The sequence below is a fragment of the Armigeres subalbatus genome, chromosome 2 (assembly GCF_024139115.2).
Source record: "Armigeres subalbatus isolate Guangzhou_Male chromosome 2, GZ_Asu_2, whole genome shotgun sequence".
Lineage (NCBI taxonomy): Eukaryota > Metazoa > Arthropoda > Insecta > Diptera > Culicidae > Armigeres > Armigeres subalbatus.
The window spans coordinates 231,127,222-231,147,725 of NC_085140.1; the positions used below are offsets into that span (position 1 = coordinate 231,127,222).

Here is a 20,504-nt window from a genome sequence, read left to right on the forward strand (position 1 = left end):
TCATTCCTCTATGAGTCGCTTATGAAAAGACCATTGACTGAAGCATATTCGAGATGTGGAATAGAAGTTCCTTGGAAAATTATTCGAAAGAACCATGAGTAACCTACACTCAGAAATATAACTAATCTATGAAAGGTTTAAAATTAATCTAATTTATTATATTTTAAGATTATAAGCGCTTAGTATAAAAATGTATACAATTTATAATTAAAATTTATACTATGGCAGAATAACGCAAACCTATTTTGCTTTTGTATTCTGTCTGTTGATATTCTATTTTCGCGCTTGGTGTATTCCGATCCAGTTGCCGCATTTTTCGGTCAAATAATTAATTTATAAATAAAGTATATGAACAAATGTAAGAAACTGGGATTATCTGTGTAATATTGTTTATTTTAATGGTTGTTCCTCTTTGTCGACCCCGTAGACTCGCCATTCGACGACATACAAACGGATAGTGAAAGTTTTTGCACGCTGGACTTGAAACTGGAAACTTGAACCTCGACTTGAACGCAATCCAGTGGAAATTAAAAATGACCAGAAATGATCGAAAACGATCATCTCACCGGAGGAGATGCCTCGTCTGCAGTATCGCAAAATAAGAACATAAGTGTGCTCGTCAAGAGATGGTGGTGATGGTGATGGTGATGGTGGTGTTGATAATTCATTGTGGAAAACAAGCAGGACGTCACCAGTTTTTCCAAGCGAAGAATCCCGGAAAAGACGCCAAAATCCGCAAAAATATGCCGTCGTTTTGCGGAATATGCAGTCTTCTTTGGGATTTTTCGGCTTGAAAAAACTTGTGTCGTTTCCCTTGTGGTGAAATAGCTCTGTAAGAAAATTTCAGTAATTAAAGCAGTGAATTTGTGTGGACTGAAACTCGAGCTAAAACTGCGGGAGGACTTCGCAAAATAGGAAACGGCTTTCAGAAGTGCAAAAATAGCGATGTTGATTCTGACCGATATGTGTTCCTAACGGAGGGAAGATAGTGCTTTGTGCCGGAAAATGTTTTGATGGTATATACCTTCATGCTTTATTTATTGTATATTTACGATTTGTAAACTATTTAATAAAAATGAAAATATATTTGTTTAGACTTTTATTTACACCATTAGGAAAGTGAAATAATGAAAACAAATCAACATAACCTGAAAATTTTGAATCAGATTTAAAATAAACTAAAATGCTATAAAGCTGACTTATACTAAATCACAATATTTTAAAGTTATACTATCCAGGTATTGTTGGATAAAATACGAGTTTGGGGTCAACCAGGCGAATAGCCATTTAGCATGACTTTTAATCTATTTGGTATAAATTTATTTCTGAGTGTAGACAATATTTTTAGCACAGACAAACAGACGTAACACTAGAGAGATTACCATCGACCATGGTTTCAACGATCAATTTGAATTTGATTGATTCTGCCTTTCACAACTAGAGACGCTAGCGTCATAATTCTTCGAGTTTGACATTTTACTCCAGCGCCTTCTGGTGACAATGTCATACGAAACATTGATTCGTGTAACATACTCGCAAGGTGGTTATAGAGGAGTTTGGCGATGGATTTTTCAGCAAAATGTTCAAGCTGTTACGTCTGTTTGTCTGTGTTTTTAGTATGGCGTATGGCATCATTGGCTTCCACGAGCAGTGCTGTGCACCATCACCATCAACACCTTTTAACACCCTGATATAGACACGCTTATTCTTCTGCATTCCACACTCTCCTAAACCATCATAGTGGCACAAAGCTGTTTATTGTGACATGCCTATTGAAATGATCGGATATGCTTCTTCCATCATTCTCAAAAATATGAAAGAGTGGCACGATACCGGACCATCATTTCACTTGCCTTCGAAAAGATACTCATCACCATCAATTTGCAGTTGTATTGCCATTGGGCCGTGCACACATATAAAGCTAATCGTGTGAAAATTAATGCAAAGCATAGAACGCAATATCTTGTGCAGCGGAAAGGCACATTTTCGCATGTTCTTCATCAGCACGAGCGTCGTTCCATTTGGTTGTCTTGGACGCTCTTTGTGCAATGATGGTTAGCTATATAGAAAGAGTATCATTTTAAGTTTTCTTTGAATGTACAAAGAGTATCCTGACATTGCACAGCCCTGTCCACGAGTCGATATCAAAATAAAATTTCAATGAAGAATTCGAAATTTTGAGAGATGAGCCAGCTCTGGACTGAAAATCTGTATAATAAAGAAAATTTTCCATAATAAAATAGGAAATTGCCAATAAAGAAATCAGGGTATGAGTATTAAATAAATACAGAATTTCCATAAATAATTTAAAATATCCATAAACAGTTAAAATTTTCCACAAAACAATAATAAATTAGCACTTGTAAAGTAAAAATTGCAATTATAAAATAAGAATTTTCCATAAAGAAATCAGAAATATTTTTCCACGAAAAAATACAAAATGTTCACAAATAAATCTGTATTAGCAATAAACAATTTACAAAAATTTTCACAAAATAAATATTTTTTTCCACAAAATCTCTATTATAATTAAAATGAGTTGAGATTTCCTTCCTGACGATTCAACTCGCGAACGGATTGACCGATTTGCAAGATTTTTCCCTAATCGATTCGTTTTAGCACAGAGAACAGACATGGATGTTCGAACAAAATTTCGTTAAAAACGTGTGTAAAGATTTAAATCGCAGCTCAGCGCCACCAACGCAGGCTGCCCGACATAAAAACTCAATTCCACTAAGTGATGGCTTTGGCATACACTTCATAAACAACGTAGTGCTGCCACCTAGGAGCGAGCCTAAGAGCAATTCGGAATGAGCATTAGCGCTAAAACGTAAAACACGGCAAATTTTAACCATATTTCATTAGCACCTAGCACCGCGCAACGGGGGCATAACGACATACACTGAAAATAATCTACACGCGTTTTTAATGTTCTTGTTCATGTGGATCGAACGTGTATTCTCAACCTACAATTTCACTAGCAATCCACGTTGGAATTATAATAAACTTTAGTAATTTGATACCACTACACAGAACTGTAGAATTTAACGTGTTTTGAACATCGATGTCATTGAGATCGATTTGAATGGGTATTAAAATGGCGCTCGGCAGCAGAAGACTTCTTATTCATAGATATATATAGAAAATTTCAAAATTCCACCGATTCTAAATTAAAAAAAAAAACAAAAATATACGCGGAAGGAAAAACAGGATACTTATCTGTAAATTTGTTTTGCGATTGCGAATAAACGAAAAGGTAAGTTTATTTATAATTAAGTAATTTTCTTTCTTCGGATTCGTTTCATATTTCATATTTCAATTAATTTCACAGGGGCTTCCGCAAATATTAATATTATGAAGGACCATCCAGTGTGTAACGCAGTATTGAATTGATCAACTTAATAATGAGCATATTATTATCCAAATGCATGAAAGCATGATTATTTGTGATTCGCAAACAAATTACAAAATCGCAGACATCATCAACGGTATTGTGGAGCAACGCAAAGGAATCATGTTTTTGTGTTGCAGATACTGATCACCAGAGATAATATCAATAAAAAACTACAATGTAATAATCTTGTTTTATTACAGACGTTAATAATATGATGATATATTTTTCACTAATTGAAGACAAAAATGAACGATTTCGAAAAAAAACACAAAGCCTACAGGTGTGAAGCGCTACGAATGCTATAGATTTCCATAAGCAACTCTTTGAATTTCAACGTGTTTTGCACTTGTATTCATTATGCAGTTCATATCTATCAATAGTTTTATGTTTTGACATTTGAGACTGGTTTTACACGTTACTATCACATGTTTCTCAACTAGTGAGGATTCATGTGTAAAACCAGCAGCACTGACGTGTAGACTATTTTCAGTGTACTTTAAAATTACCAGTACAAACTTTTACACAAGTACGCGAATGAAGATGAACGTCTGTTCTCTGTGCTTCAACGATCAATTTGAATTCGATTGATTGCGCCTTTCACAACTAGAGGCGCTACCGTCGTAATCCTTCGAGTTTGACATTTCACTCCAGCGCCTTCTGATGATAATGGGGAGGTGCATCGAATTAGGGATCCTATATTAAGAGATGTGCAAATACTTTTCGAGACAATTTAGCAACGCTGTTACTTTCGTAAACAAACGCTGCCAGCACTTGCCGTGGCGCAAAATGTTGGAGCTCGAACATGATTTGCGCATAATGGTATTTTCAAATTTCGTTATCTAACGTCTAACAGTGCATTATGACTAAAATAAAAGTGCAATACAAATGAACAAAGTACCATGCATAAACAAGACTACTTCAACTTGCCAATGTAAAACAAATTGTTTATTCGACAAAACTTTTCGTAAAATCTTTCTCATTAAAATCGCAATACCTTTCAACCCGCAACAATAACAATGTTCATTTGGCTCAGATTGTGACAGTTCTCAATGCTCGATTGGCTCAAGATGGCCGCTTTCGCATATCTCTGAATGTAGGATCCCTACATCGAATGAACACAATGACGTTTGAGCGGTGCGCTGTTTACTAAAAATGAACACTCTTTTTTTACATCGAGTTCATTCAAAATGAATTTCGACACCGCTCAAACGTCAAATAATGAACCTATGCACTGCCCTATGTCATACGACATTCTTTCGTGTAACATGCTCGCAAGATGGTGCGGTAGAGGAGTTGGGCGATGAATTTTCAAAAAAAATTTCAAGCTGTTACGTCTGTTAGTCTGTGCCTTTATAGTACGTTCAGATTATGAGCTACAATCACTTGATATAGCAAATCTTGACATGAGACGCCATATGCATTATTTCCAGTGAAAACTAGATGTACAAACACTGATGTCAAGACGCTCTATATCAAGTGATATAGCTCATAATCTGAACGTACTATTCCCAACAAACATTCACTAGTTGAACTAACATTAGTGTGATGATTTAATTCAGCGCTATGTTGAATTATGTCTGTACTATTTCTTAGCACAACTTCTGTTCAAGCTTTGTTCACACAATTTTGGCGAAGTTATACAACGACAACATCTTGTTTTGAAAAACAACTTTATTAACTGTTTTGTTAAACCTTTAATAAGCATTTTAACTAAGCCTCAATTCAGCTACATGCGAATTCTTCGAAAATAATAACGCATAGCAGGTATAACACATCATCAAGATCTCCAATGGACGTATTTTGAAGTAATTGCTATTTTCATTTTAAAATTATCATTTTATAATCATTTTAAAATTTTCCTAAATCGGATCTCGAACTGCTGTCATTTGATCATCCGCCGGTAACGTTGCCATCCGCGCCATCCTTGATTTGTTAGATATGGCTCACTCAATGCATAACATAAATAATCTTATTGCTGAATATGAATCATAATTGGACTCTTATTCAATAAGTCGATCTGTCAAACTACAGTTTGTTAATAACTGTACAAGATTTTTATTTCAACCATTGTTCAGCCAGTCATAACCATCGCACACTAGGAAAAATACGTAAAAATAATGTCGATAAACGATAAAATAGAATCCGTCCTCAATGCTATTTATGAATTTATGAAAATAAAATTAATGTTTATTTGACCTTCCTCAGAATCTCTTGATAAATGGTTGCGATGTGATTGTCAAATGCTAAGATTATTCCAATTTCGCCGCAATAAAGATCAACATCCATGCGATAATATTGGGATTCCACACACCAAAGATTCAATAATTTTCCGATGTTATTCAACGGCGTTAAGCCGGCTTTTGGTAAATTTAGTTCCGCATGAATGCATGATTTTTTTTCATTGCTCCAGAAGTTTTGTTCGTTATAATCTTCGACAGCTTAATAAATCACGAATATATATAATTTTATAAACGTTTATAAACGAACATCACGAATATCTTGAAAACAAATAATTATTTTCCTATAAATCAAATTTTCCAGATCTAGAATCCAGATTTTCTCTCAAACTGATAAAGCATGTTTTTTCCCACTGTGCGATAGATCAGATAAATGTGAAATCCAATGGTTAAGAAGGACAAAGGTTAAGAAGGATGTCTAATAGTACGTTCAGATTATGAGCTATATCACACACTTAACGTATTTCACCGTATTCGGTAAATTTTACCGAAATCTCAACAGCTGAACTGTTCGGTAATTCATTTTACAGATTTTTTGTAATTTTTTCTATTGCTCAACTGTCAAAATCACCGAAAATCAGTTAAATTATTTACCGAACAGTTCTGCTGTTGAGATTTCGGTAAAATTTTACCGAATTCGGCGATTTATTTTAAGTGTGCACTTGATATAGAGCATCTTGACGTCAGTGTTTGTACATCTAGTTTTCACTGGAAATAATGCATATGGCATCTCATGTCAAGATTCGTTATATCAAGTGATATAGCTCATAATCTGAACGTACTATAATGCTTGCTTATTAACTTACGATTCAAACCCATTTCGACCACCCTTTCAGAGCATCACATCATAGTCGAACAGAGAACTTTAAAAATCATTAGTTCAGCACATTGTTAAACTTCCTAAATGTGCTGAAATGTGAAAGAACGAAAACGTAAGTTCGACCACAGAGAACAGACATGGATGCTCGAACAAAATTTCGTTTAAAAGGTGTGTAAAGATTTAAATCGCACCTCAGCGCCGCCAACGCAGGCTGCCCGACATAAAAACACAACCTCACTAAGCGATGGCGTTAGCATACACTACATAAACAATGTAGTGCTGCCATCTAGGAGCGAGCCTAGGAGCAATTCGGAATGAACACTAGCGCTAAAAAACAAAACACGGCAATTTTTAACCAAATCCATCAGCACACTAGCACCGCGCAACGCAGGCATAACGACATACTTAAAAATGACCAGTACAAACTTTTACACAACCACGCGAATGAAGATGAACGTCTGTTATCTGTGGTTCGACTTCAAATAAAGGTAGTAAACAAATAAATAGGCCATGTCGAATATTAGTTAGATTAAATGCTGAAATGAAATCTGTCTAGCGAATTATTCAGCATCCATTTTATTCAACTACAAAGATCACAAATAAACAATAATTCAACCTAGATGCTTATTTGTAGCTTGTCGTTGTTTGTTGGGTTACAGAAGCACATCGATAACTGGCGATAAGTGCCACAATATCTTTTAAAGATATTTTAGTTACTACACAGAGAACAGACGTTCATCTTCATTCGCGTGCTTGTGTAAAAGTTTGTACTGGTAATTTTAAAGTATGTCGTTATGCCCCCGTTGCGCGGTGCTAGTGTGCTAATGAAATAAATATGGTTAAAATTTGCCGTGTTTTACTTTTTAGCGCTAATGCTCATTCCGAATTGCTCTTAGGCTCGCTCCTAGGTGGCAGCACTTCATTTATTTATTTATTTATTAATTGTGTGATTTCATCAACAGACTACAGTTAGTTCATTGTTTATGAAGTGTATGCCAATGCCATCACTTATGCTACGTTTAGGCAAGGCAAGTGAATTGAGCAAGTCTCTTGAATCACACGCGAATGGAACGTGTAAACATCTTAATTCAATTCACTTGAACGAAAAGAAAGTTGAGCATGTTCAACTTTTGGCAAGTCAATTGAATTCAACTGAGTTGTTCAACTCACTTGCCCTGTCAAAACGTAGCATTAGTGGAATTAAGTTTTTATGTCGGGCAGCCTGCGTTGGCGGCGCTGAGCTACGATTTAAATCTTTACACACGTTTTTAACGAAATTTTGTTCGAACATCCATGTCTGTTCTCTGTGGTTACTAGATAAAGATTGTCGCTTCGGTTCCCTTTGTTCTGCTGTCCGGAACATGTTGGGTACCAAGCTGTCAAATCCTATGGACACAGAGAAACAGACGTCTCACTTAGATCAAAATGCAATCAAAATCATCGTCACGAAAACATTATCGCCCAATGCTAAAATCATTGTGTGTGGTCAAGCGGCAACCAGATGGCGGTAGTGCGCAAACGTCAAACACAAGCAAAATCGATGGAAGCGCCATCGGTGGCCGATTGACCACCTACATGAAACTAAATTAACCGTTAAAAAGGTGAACGATGGAACATGTGCTGAGTGAGACGTCTGTTTCTCTGTGCTATGGATGTAGCTAATTAGGGTCTCGCCGACATTTCTCACCAACACGAACGCAGGTTCGTGGTTGCAAACAATCCCATTTGATTTTGCCGTGACAGCTGCTCGTGGTTGCAAACAAACCGAGTAAAAGTGTAAGTGAAACGTGCGTGTACGTACACGATCGCTGAAAGCCTAATGTAACTAAAATATCTTTTACATCGATAATATCGATTCGATATATAAAAAATAAATAAATCAAAGCTGGCTACCCTGCTTGAGAAGCATCCGTCCAGTTGTCATTTGTCTGCAAACAACAAAGCGAATTCGCCCTTTTGATTGAGTGGAGCGGGATGCGAACGCAAAAGAGAAAGTCAAAAGTGTAAAATACTGTGAAAATGGTGGACAAACTGGGTGAGTTCCAAAAATTATGTTGTTTTCCTCGATCTTTGCGGTGCTAGGTTTAACAAAATTGTAGTCCAAATGAAATATTGAAGTGCGAATATTTAAAGTGAATCAATGAAAATAATGAGGGAACTCAAAATCGAGCAAAAAAGGCGTTTAAAAAGTGAATTCCTTCCAGTTCGAAGTGTCAACACTGGCTGGCAATAGCTCGTTCGTCGTCACAACTGTCTTGATGATTCAGACGAAAAGATATGCAACCTTGCGAAAAGTAGACATGGATCGGACTATCACGAAACTATCGGAAGAGCGCTGTGGTGGTGTAAACAATGTCCAGCTTGGACCTGTGACCTGAACCGCAGGAATAAGTAATGTCTACTATGAACCGTCCATTTCGTCTTGGAGCTCGATATTTAAAAAAAGATGTATAAAAAAAATACCTCAACAATAGTAATATGAAAATTATTCAAAACCATCAGTTGTATGGATATTGTCCACAGAAAGAGCAATTATAAATGATTGGAAAAGTAATTGCGAGGAAACCGACAAACATTGCGAAGTTCGTGACTATCTTTGCTTACGCATACGTGCGAAGTTCATGCTCTTTCTTATCCTATCATCATTATCATCGTAGTAAACTGTTGCCGCAGTTACTTCCTTGTAAGCCTTTATTGGCGGTAGCGAATGGCAGCACACAAATAAGCAACTTCTCTTATCAAGGACCTAAGCATGAGTCATGTTCTGAGTTCTTGCTAAAAACGGTGAGCTGTATTTTTATTAGGGTATAATTCAACGTTTTCCATTATCTGTGAATAAAAAAGCAGATGAAGCTCAAGTGTCCTACGATCTTGGCTTGTCTAATTCATGTAGTTTGCAATTAGGTAAATGCTTCAGTGTACTGAGAAAGCTAGCTGCTGTACATTGGATGAACCATTTATAATAAAGTCGCAATTCATTGGATCACAACCTTGTGCAAACTTATGCGTTGGATTTGTTAATTGGCATTTTTGACACCGTTGAATTTTAACGAATGTATATTTTCACTTAGATCTCAATAGTAGAAGCATAAGTACTAGAACGCTAGTGGCGCTGTAGTCGTTTAAATTATTTTGCCAAATTATGCTTCATCAAGCTTCATTTGGCCATAACTTATGCATCCTGTTGTAGTGCATGTTTGGTTCCATCACCAACATCGGTTTGACACTTGTAGTACCGGTACTATGGCTGCCAGGTCGAAGTAACCTAGATGGTAATCAGGCGAACAGGAACTACATAAGCAATCTTATACTTTTGAATCAACTATCTCAATGGAGATTAAGCCTTATAGACGAATCTAAGTTGGAAAACGTGAAATGGTGAAAGTAATGGCATGAGTTGTTGGTCCGAAGCATTTTAAATAATTATCCTTACATACTGTACCGTGCCATGGGGGTTAGTTTAAGTTATAAAAACGCATTGCAGTTTCCAAAATTATTCTGAAAATCATATCATTCAAGAAATATACCGGAGTATTTTTTTATGATTCTTTATTTTTTCTCCAGTGGTGTTGATTTGTGATTATTTCAAATTTTAATTTATATAAATACATGCAAATATGCACAAAGAATCGAGAGGGTGACAAAAGAAGAAAACAATATTTGTTCCGGCATAGAAATCACAACAAAAAATCTTAATGATTGCTTCTTCATGCTATAGTGAAGACGAAATGTATAGCATTTATCTTTATTATATATTTTTTTCAATGAAATTGAAACAGTATAGATACTAAAACATTAGCAATAGAACAAGAAAGCCTTAAATAGTAGGGTTATTTTCCTCAAACTCTAGGTTGTACCGTACCGGAAGCATATTATTTCAAATACTACTTCCATAAAAAAATAGAAGATAGGTATCCCTGACGGTGCCGCAATTTTTTTAGTAAGCACTCACGATCACTATGGAGTTTTGGCAAAATAATATTTCTATCATTGAATTTTAAACCTATGCTTGATATAAAACCCTATAAATACTTGTCGTTACCCAAGAGTTTGACGAATTGAGAAATATCTGTGCGTATGCGTATGCGACTATTTCTTTTTGACAAAAAATGTTTTGTTGTTAAACATAATTGACACAGTTCGTTATCGCGTTCAAAAATAATAGCAATGAATCGAGTCTAGAAGTTTGACTCTTAGTTACCGCACGAGAATGATAATGTTCTCACTAATTGAATCAATAAAAATATTTTAATACAAATTTTTAAAAACATCTAATACCATCGCTTTCTTATTTCAGTTAACAGCGAGGCTAATGCCCGTCGAATACAAATGGTAGAGAGCTGTTTTGGCAGCTCAGGGCAACCATTGTATGTTCCAGGCCGAGTGCTGGTAGGAGAAGGCGTTCTAACGAAGATGTGTCGCAAACGTCCCAAGGCGCGACAATTTTTCCTATTCAATGACATCCTGGTCTACGGGAACATAGTTATCGGCAAAAAGAAATATAACAAACAACATCTGATACCGCTGGAAGAGGTACAACTGCAAGCCCTCGAAGATAATGGACGTGAGTTTTTGTGCGGCCAAACTAGGCAGTGTAATAAAAACTAACTAGAAATGTTCGTTTTCAGAGTACAGGAACGGCTGGCTAATACGAACCGCTACGAAATCGTTTGCCGTCTATGCAGCTACACAAACGGAAAAACAAGAATGGATGGCACATATAAATAAATGCATCGAAGATTTGTTACGAAAAAGTAATATTTTTTTCTTGAAACCAGTTTGGTAAATACTGAATAAATCTCTTTTCTTAGGTGGTAAAAAACCGGTGGAAAACCACGCAGCCGTTTGGGTGCCCGATAGTGAAGCAAACATATGCATGCATTGCAAGAAAACTCAATTCACAATGCTGATTCGAAGGGTAACCTTATCATCGGAGAATGCAATGCTGCCTTTGAATAAAATATCATATATTATATCTATTTTAGCATCACTGTCGAAATTGCGGTGCTGTGGTCTGTGGGCCATGTTCTTCGAAGAAATTCCTTCTACCAGGACAGAGCAGCAAACCGTTGCGCGTTTGTTTGGACTGCTTCGATAACCTTAGCTCTATGAAAAGGGAGGAGGTAAAAACAATATGAATATGCTTTACAATTCATTTCATGTTATGCATATAATTTTTTTCGTAATAATAGAACAAGGGATTAAACGCCAATAACAACAAGCCTGTTACGTCCCCAGAAAGCTCTGGTGATGATGATTCGGACGATGAAGAAGAACCGAAAGAATCACATGATCAGGTATGTGCAAAATCAAATGTTTGATTTTTATTTCATTTAGCTACATTACAAGAAAACAAGTCAGCATTTCAAAAATTCACTTTTTACTGCTTGGAAAGCGTACCTGACTGGGTTGTTTCTGATCACCACGTAAATGGTTAATATGTTAATTGAAAGTTATAATCTTTTCGAGTCCAAAATTGAACGTGCTATTTATTGGTAAACTTGTAGCTTAATTAGTATGTTGTCGATAATCCATTGTTATTATCACATAGAACAGACATCTAATTGATGAATTCGAGAGATAAACGTAATAAGACGTGCGTTAGTAAGAAACAACAAAACACTCCATGGCAAAGTATAAGGCACCGATTTTGGTAAGCTCGTGAAAAATTTAAAACATTTCAAATTAAAAACTAATTGATACGAAGTACGAGACAACATTAGAAACAGACGATACACTTAAAACACATTGCAATCAAAATCACGGACCTGAAAACAGTGAAAACATGTCAGCTTATTCTAAATCAGATGTGTTTGGACAAGTGAGTTCTAGACGGCGCAGCACTCAAACTTCACGAACACAAACTGCTCACAGGCCTTTGAAGATCGATGGTTCGGACAGAATTTAGTTTTTTGTTAAATCTGTGACGTCCTTAAAGCCATTTGCATGTAAATTCCACTGATTCACCAATGGCACCATTTTCAATTGAGGAACAATCCGGCCTTGTCAGAAGTACACCGGAAAAGATATTGAGACCAGTATGCTTGACTGTGAAGTGATGACGAAAACCAACATGTTACCTACGCTTCGGAAGGTTCCTTAGACCATGGAAATCTCCCAGCAAATGCTAATAGCATTTCATTGCAGCTTATGAATACCTAAAGAAAAATGCATGATCCATCTTCTGTAACATACCTTTTTATGCAATACATATTTTATATTAATCCAACATTAGTGACTAATTTTACGAATGTTGTGAGAAATCTAATCGAGTTGTATGGAGACTTTCGTCTATCGGCAGCATTTTTCCGATGCGATTGCAAACAAAACAGTTGAGTATGGGCAGTCATGTTCAATTTTAAGCAACTTAACAATCTTTGATAATTCGTTGCTATCATCTTGATTTTATGTATAAACGATAGACGTTTTTTTAAACTAATGAACATTGTTTGATTGTTAACTAGCATAAAGAAAGACTGTTACATACACTGGTGGAAAAAAGTATAAAGACAAGCTCGGTTTCAAAACAAAATGACCATGTTGGGAGATCAATATCTAAATTATTAGCGATTCAAATTACCAGCAGGCCTAAAATGACTTGGATTTTTATTCAATGTTTTAGCATGCCAAACCTAAACCTACAACATCATACCAATCTATGTAACTTAAACACTAAAAATAAAGAGCATTCTTGTTTTTACCACAGTCCAGATCTCTGACTGTCCCATATGGTAACAGTTTTGGCAATGAGGATTGCGGAAATTCAAAGATTTTTAATTTCAAGATGAATCCAGAGTTTCAAAAATCGCTTCTGGATACTCTTTAGAATCAACAACAAATTCTTGATAAACTCATGGAAAATCAATCATCCGCCGGTCAAGACAATGGAAGCTCATCAAGTCCACAACCCATGTTTTCGACCCAGATGGGGAACAATTAGGGGATTATTATCGAGTCTCTGTCCAGTGGAATCACAGAATTCATGTACGGCGTAAGACTTGCAGCTTGGTTCTCAAAGTATGAAGACTTGTTCCATGAAGACAGCTACAGCTATCGAAGCACTCCAGTGATGACTTTTACACTTAAGGTGATTATAGAATGAAGCCCGTGGTGAATTTCAAATTCACCACACGTTTATCTGCATACATTTCCAAAAGCCCAAATCTGGCGTAATAGTTTTCGTACAGTGCCGAAACTCAAATCATGATTGTTCAGCATAACTAAGCAAACGATCTACCATTATTTCAGCCGCATACGCGTTATGGTTCTTTCATCTCGTGCTCTTGAAAAAAATATTGGAAAAGCACGTGGTTTACAAAATGGCCGATTTCTGGCTTCATTCTATAATCACCGCAGGACCTGTAATCAAAAATGCGAAGAATTCAAGCTTAACGATCAATTCAAATGCCTTATGTACGTGTGCGACAGGGCCCGCCTGGGAAGCAGTGTTACAATAGACGGGGATACTTTCGAGGTGGCCGAGGAATTAATCCATCTTGGATCCTTGCTAACGGCTGATAACAATGTTAGTTGTGAAATACGAAGGCGCGTCATCTATGGAAGTTGCACCTACTACGGGGTCCAGAAGAAATTGCGGTCATAACGGTCTGCGGACGCTAAGAGGACCGGTAGTCCTCTACGGACCTGAAACATGGACTTGTGAGCGCTCGGAGTATTCGAGAGTCGGGTGCTTAGGACTATCTTTGGCGGTGTGCAAGAAGACGGTGTGTGGCGGCGAAGAATGAACGATGAGCTCGCCCACCTCTACGGCGAACCGAGTATCCACAAGGTAGCTAAAGCCGGAAGGGTACGATGGTCAGGGCATGTTGCAAGAATGCCGGAGTATGCAGTATGCGCTATAACTTGTACAAATCCATCAAAATTCATTTCAATGAACCTGATGACGTTCCGAGATCACCTTGTTGGATATGTGGAGAGATGCACTATTCGAAGCACTGTTTCTTTTCTAATCATTTATGCCACATGTTTAAGACGATTTGTCATAAAGAGGATTATTGCGGCTGTTTTGAGAAACCGGTCAAAAAGCAGAAAGATAAACGAGCAAAACTTCCAAGCACAGGAGGTGTTTACTGTCAATCAAGTAGAACTATCGGATAGACGAAAGTATGTCACAGTGGATATTGACGGAGTGCCAATTAAACTTCAGCTCGACTGTGCTTCAGACATCACCATCATTGCTGAAGATGTTTACGTTAAACTAAGTTCACCTGTAGGAAAATGGTACTCCGGAAAATGGTAAGATGGTACCATTAATGTGGCGAAGTGGTTGAACTTATTCGTGAATTGAAGTGCAGCGTTTCTTTAAACAGAACTGTAAAAAAGGAAGATGTTTTGTGCCAACAGTACCGGAATTGTCTCTTTTTGGCATTAAATGGATTGAACTGTTCAAGGTATGGGACGTTCCAATAAATGTAAAACTGTACAACTATAAAAATTTCCTCCGACGGAGGGTCTCATTCAAGAACTTCAACAAGAGTGTAGCGATGTAGTGATGTTATTTAGATCCGCTACTAACTAAACTTTTGCCATACTCGACCGGATATACGACTCAATAGTATCTAATTAACTGATGATTAGTTATTAACAAATGGCGAAAAGGCTCAAAAACTTGCTCAGCAGTTCGAGAGTGCCCATAATTTAAGTCTAGGTCTCACTAGTTCAACTGAGGATCAGGTTACACGCAGCTTCGAAGACATTCTCAATCAAGAGAATGTTTTTGACCCTTTGTTGGGAACTAATTTTGATGAAGTGAGATCTATTACTAGAAAATTAAAAAATATGAAAGCCCCGGGTGATGATGGTATTTTCTACATACTTATCAAAAAACTTCCTGAGAGCTCTTTATCCTTTTTGGTTAATTTATTTAACAAATGTTTTCAATTGGCATACTTTCCAGATAAATGGAAAAACGCCAAAGTTGTTCCAATTTTGAAGCCGGACAAAAATCCAGGTGAGGCTTCTAGTTATCCCCCAATCAGTTTGCTTTCTTCAATAAGCAAGCTGTTTGAAAAGATTATTTTAAATAGAATGATGGTTCATATTAATGACAATTTTTGCTGATGAGCAATTTGGTTTTCGCCATGGGCATTCAACCACTCATTAAGAGTAACGAATTCAATTCGGCTCAACAAATCTGAAGGATATTCGACTGGAGTTGCTCTTTTTGATATAGAGAAAGCATTTGACAGTGTTTGGCATAAAGGTTCGATTGTAAAATTGATGAATTTTAATTTTCTTCTGTACATTATTACATCGCTTACTGCAGGTAAACTATCAGAATTCTAAATCTGATAGATTACCTGTAAAGGCTGGTGTCCCCCAAGGCAGCATACTGGGCCCATATTGTATAACATTTTTACTTCTGACTTACCTGATTTACCACCAGGGTGTCAAAAATCTTTGTTTGCAGATGACACGGGCCTCTCAGCCAAAGGGCGAAGCCAAAACTCAGCTTATAATTTTCCCACATAAGCCGAGAGCTTCTTATTTGAAACCTTCTAGCAGACATATTGTCACTATGAATGGGGTTCCAATGAATTGGTATAGCGAAGCCAAATATTTAGGACTTCTGTTGGACCAAAAAACTTACTTTTGAAAATCACATTGAAGGCCTTCAAGCCAAATGTAACAAATATATTAAGTGGATCCACTTATAAACAGAAAATCAAAACATTGTCTTAAGGTTAAAAGACTATTATTCTTCCATTTACTTCCACTATTAACTTTTTTATGTATCAACAAGCAGATACGTATTTCGTTTCCTACTTGGAAACTTCTTCAGTGTTTGTTATCGAAACACTGAAGAAGTTTCCAAGGAGGAAACGAAATACGTATCTGCTTGTTGATACATAAAAAAGTTAATAGTGGAAGTAAATGGAAGAATAATAGTCTTTTAACCTTGTAGCATTTCCCCTAAGACGCTCTAAAATAATTAATCATTGTCTTAAGAACAAACTTTTGATTTACAAACAAATGTTTAGACCTGCCATTTTGTATGCTGTGCCAATATGGACTAGTTGCTGCAATACCAGAAAGAAGGCACTTCATTCATTCAAAATAAAATTTTAAAAATGATTCTAAAGTTGCCTCCGTGGTATAGTACCAATGAACTTCATAGAATTTCTAATATTGAGACATTGCAACAAATGTCCAAAAAAATAATTTGCAATTTTAGACAAACATCGTTGCAATCTTCTATTGCAACGATTAGCTCCTTAGTTAAAGTAGAAAACATTGTAATTTCTACATGGTTCAAATAAGCCAGAGGAAAAACCCTGACTGCTAGATGCAATTGAAATGTATTAATAATAATTAAAAATGTAACATATCAAATAAGGATGATAGTGTTAAGAAAACACGGAATACCTAGTCTAAGAGATGAATGCACGTATTAGGTAATTAGCAAATAAAATTAGTTAAAAAAAACTAATGATTAGTAGCCAAAAACCGAATAGTGACCGATCAACAAAAACTTGGACTTTGCAAAACGCAGGGTGGCCACCGAACCGGGAAAAAGACGGTAAATTGAAGTCACCGAAAAAAAGGGAAAAACCGAGAATTCAGGACATGTACCGAGAAAAAAATAATTTTCGTCAAGTTTCATTCAAAACTCTTTAAAGGTTTCAATAAAATTGATATAATAAAAAGATTTACCATTTAATATTTATTACTTAGTCGCATCCCAGCTGAAATATATGACTTTAGTAAATGGTGTGTGTGTGTTAAGTACAAAAATTTAGTAGATCTTTTCTCAAATTCAGTAGTGCAAATGTGTTGTCAATTTCGAGTGACATATTTTATTTACAAATTGTACAAATCATTGAAAATGGTATTTTTATACTTCGTGCTTTCGCTTGTAAGATTTCAAAGAGTAAAATGCCTTTATTTTAGTATTTTCCACAACTAACCTAATGTAATAAAAGTTTATGATGGTGAAAGATATTAATGTAAGATATTTTTTAAACTTGTTACACTGCCCATGATTGCATATTTGTAACACTCGCATTTTTGTTCATTTTGTAAAAAGCCTGTGCATCGTTCAGAAAAATAGTAAAATCGGCTATACTATCTTGCTTATCGGTGGTAAACTGGAAATGACTGCGTTTGTGGAGAGGATTGACAAACGATTTCCAAAATCATCCAAAATGCAAATGTTACAAATATGCCATCAAGGCCAGTACATATGTTCCAAAATTCCAATAATTCATAATTTAAATAATAAATTCAATATTTTATTTCAATGGATAGAACACTGAAAAAAGAAAATAATATCCTAGAAATCTAACATGTAAAATTGTCTCAATTACGAAATGTATGTTCTGATTGCCCAGAATGTGCTTAAATCTAGTTTCGAAAACAAAAATTATAAAATTATTTTTTTATAATATTTTATAATTTAAAATAATTATGTTGATCAGAAACAAGTCTTCGAATCAAAGCTGTATTCAAATTAGTTGTTTTATAATGTTGTGTTTTTTAGAAAAGCAATACCAATATCATTGATGAGATTATACACTGCTTTACTTATTCATTGCTAAGTTCTCTAAGTTAAAAACATCGATTTAATTTCGTTTATTTTATAAGAGTGAATTATGTTTTTGCTCATATAATTTTGCGATAATTTGAAAAGCCTTATCAGTTACCAAGAAAGATACAGTCGGGATTCGCTGGTTGGGATCTTAATACTTGGGCCACTTTTAAGTTGGGCCTCCGCTGGTTGGGTCATGGCCCAACTCAAAAGCACCTGTACGTCAAAATTCAATTCGCGAAGTCGAAGCAAAATTCTTCACACAAACAATGACAGTTCTTTATGGGTTTTTACAGTAGAGCAACAAAGAGGAGGAGATGGCGGCCATGTTTCACTCAAACTCTGACAGATAGTAATGGGATTTCCCATAGGAGGGAAGAGCAGAATTTGCTTCGACTTCGCGAATGTAAACACGGAAAACGGGATTGGGCGTCATTGGACATCATTTGTGATGTTCAAGTCGAAATACACGTGTTCAAATGGCTGTCAGTTGGCCCAACCAAAAAAACCGAATTCGTTAGTTGGGTCGAGGTCGTGGCCCTGACTGTATATGTTTAAATAGTCTGTTCTGTGAAAGTGACATTTGTTCAGGATGTATGGCCAATCCCGTACCGTTTAACAGAAAGGACCATATCTCTGTGTATACCAGACGGATTTTCGATCTGCAGCCAGCATTGATCAGCATATTAGTTCTAGTTTCTGGGGAAAGCTTAAAACTAGGGCTAGATTTAGAGGAAGGTGGGGGGGGGGGATATGCATGGCCCGGGGCCCCACAAATATTATATATTAAAACTAACCTTTTTTGTACATTTTGGGGCCCCACAAACTGTCGGCCCCGTGGCCTCCTTCCGGCTAAATCCGGCCCTGCATAAAACATTGAGGTTTTGCATGGAGACAGTATTGCGAGAAAAGAGAAAACTTCTAATTTTGTGGAACAAAGAAGAAGAAGCAGACTGAGTGTCGGAAACTTCAAATGGCATGCACTGTAGTATGAAAAGTGGCAATATTTCTTGATATCAAGAATATTCGAGAAATCTAAAATGTTTCAAAATCACGTAAATATATGACAAAATGCCTTGAAAGTACCACAAAACTTGTTAAAAAAAAGTATAGCGGCTTATAACACTCGTTTAAAGTTACATATTCTCGTTGATTTTAATAATCAACATTTACAGCGAAAACCAACATTTTTTTCAGTGCATCAAGTGATTTGACGTTTGCGGAACAGCTTTCCGACAGTCGACCGTCGGACCCCGGTTCGATTTTTTCTATCTTCTCGTAATATATTATAAATTCAGTAGAAAATCGAATTATAGCCGCTATTGAAATTGAATTTTTCTCACAATCCATACGTTAAACCTAATTTCGGAAGTAGTGCGCTGTATAGCATATCACCAAATGAAAACAGCGCACCACTTCCGAAGTTAGGTTTAACGTACGAATTGTGAGAAAAATCCAACTTTGTTAGCGGCTATAATTCGGATTTGCACTGAATTGATAATACTAGAAAAGTTTCCGCGTCCGATGGTCTCACTTTTATTAAAATCGGATTTTATTCTACGCAAAGTTTTGTTGATTTGAACTTCGACAAATTTTGGCCTTCTTCTTCTTCTTCTTATTGGCATTACATCCCCACACTGGGACAGAGCCGCCTCGCAGCTTAGTGTTCATTAAGGTGGTTATACAACAAAGCCACAAATCGGCCATCTTGGAAACCACGTGCTTTTTCTAGTAATTTTTCAAGAGCACGAATTGAGAGAACCACAACGCCCATGACTAAACAATCGACTTTATTTTCAGCATTGTACGAAAATCATTGCGATAGCTTTGAACTTTTGATAATAGGAGTAGAAAACCGTGTGGTGAATTTAAAATTCACCACATGGCTTGATTGTATAATCATCTTAAGCACTTCCACAGTTATTAACTGCGAGGTTTCTAAGCCAAGTTACCATTTTTGCATTTGTATACCATGAGGCTAACATGATGATACTTTTATGCCCAGGGAAGGGAACATTTATGCATATATTCTGCTTATACACAGAAAAAATCCGTGGTAAAAACTACTATTTCGTAGACATGTTTTTAAAACAACCATTTATAAAATTTCTAATAATCTAATAAAAAGAAATTAACCATGTTTTCAGATAAATTCACCACTGATTTAGTTTATGTAACAACATTCCGCAAGGGCCTCAGTTGATTTTTACTACACGTATGGTGAAATCAAACGGGTTTGTTATCTACTGAAAATCATCGGTGCATATTCTTAAAATAACCCTCGGAATGGTAGTTTCGACCGCAACATTTTTTTTGCGTGTACGCATTTCTGTTGGAAATAATTATGAAGACAGGTCTGTTGTATGGAGCCCCAATAAAAAAGTGGTGTCTTTATAATTATTTCCAGATTCGGAGGTCAAAATCGAGATGCATACAATTCACTAAAAGATCGAAAGTTCAAGTTCAAAACAGGTGCCTAGTAAAAGATCGAATCGCTACGAATCG

At 36.2% G+C, this 20,504-nt stretch overlaps 1 protein-coding gene across 3 annotated transcripts in view; it reads left to right on the forward strand.

The window, feature by feature from the left end:
* Positions 1–8,328: 8,328 nt before the first annotated feature.
* The window catches only part of LOC134211874 (pleckstrin homology domain-containing family F member 1 homolog), a 28,452-nt gene continuing 16,276 nt past the window's right edge, over positions 8,329–20,504 (forward strand). For 2 of the 3 annotated variants that reach the window (XR_009979124.1, XM_062689231.1), the window contains exons 1-6: positions 8,329–8,486; positions 10,749–11,015; positions 11,080–11,205; positions 11,263–11,369; positions 11,437–11,574; positions 11,644–11,748. Coding sequence is in view for 1 of the 3 variants with exons in the window: in XM_062689231.1 (XP_062545215.1) it covers positions 8,471–8,486; positions 10,749–11,015; positions 11,080–11,205; positions 11,263–11,369; positions 11,437–11,574; positions 11,644–11,748 (759 nt within the window). In the remaining 2 variants the exon portion in view is untranslated. Of the gene's footprint in view, positions 8,487–8,884; positions 9,236–10,748; positions 11,016–11,079; positions 11,206–11,262; positions 11,370–11,436; positions 11,575–11,643; positions 11,749–20,504 lie in introns of those variants that run through there. The other variant, XR_009979126.1, reaches the window with a different exon arrangement.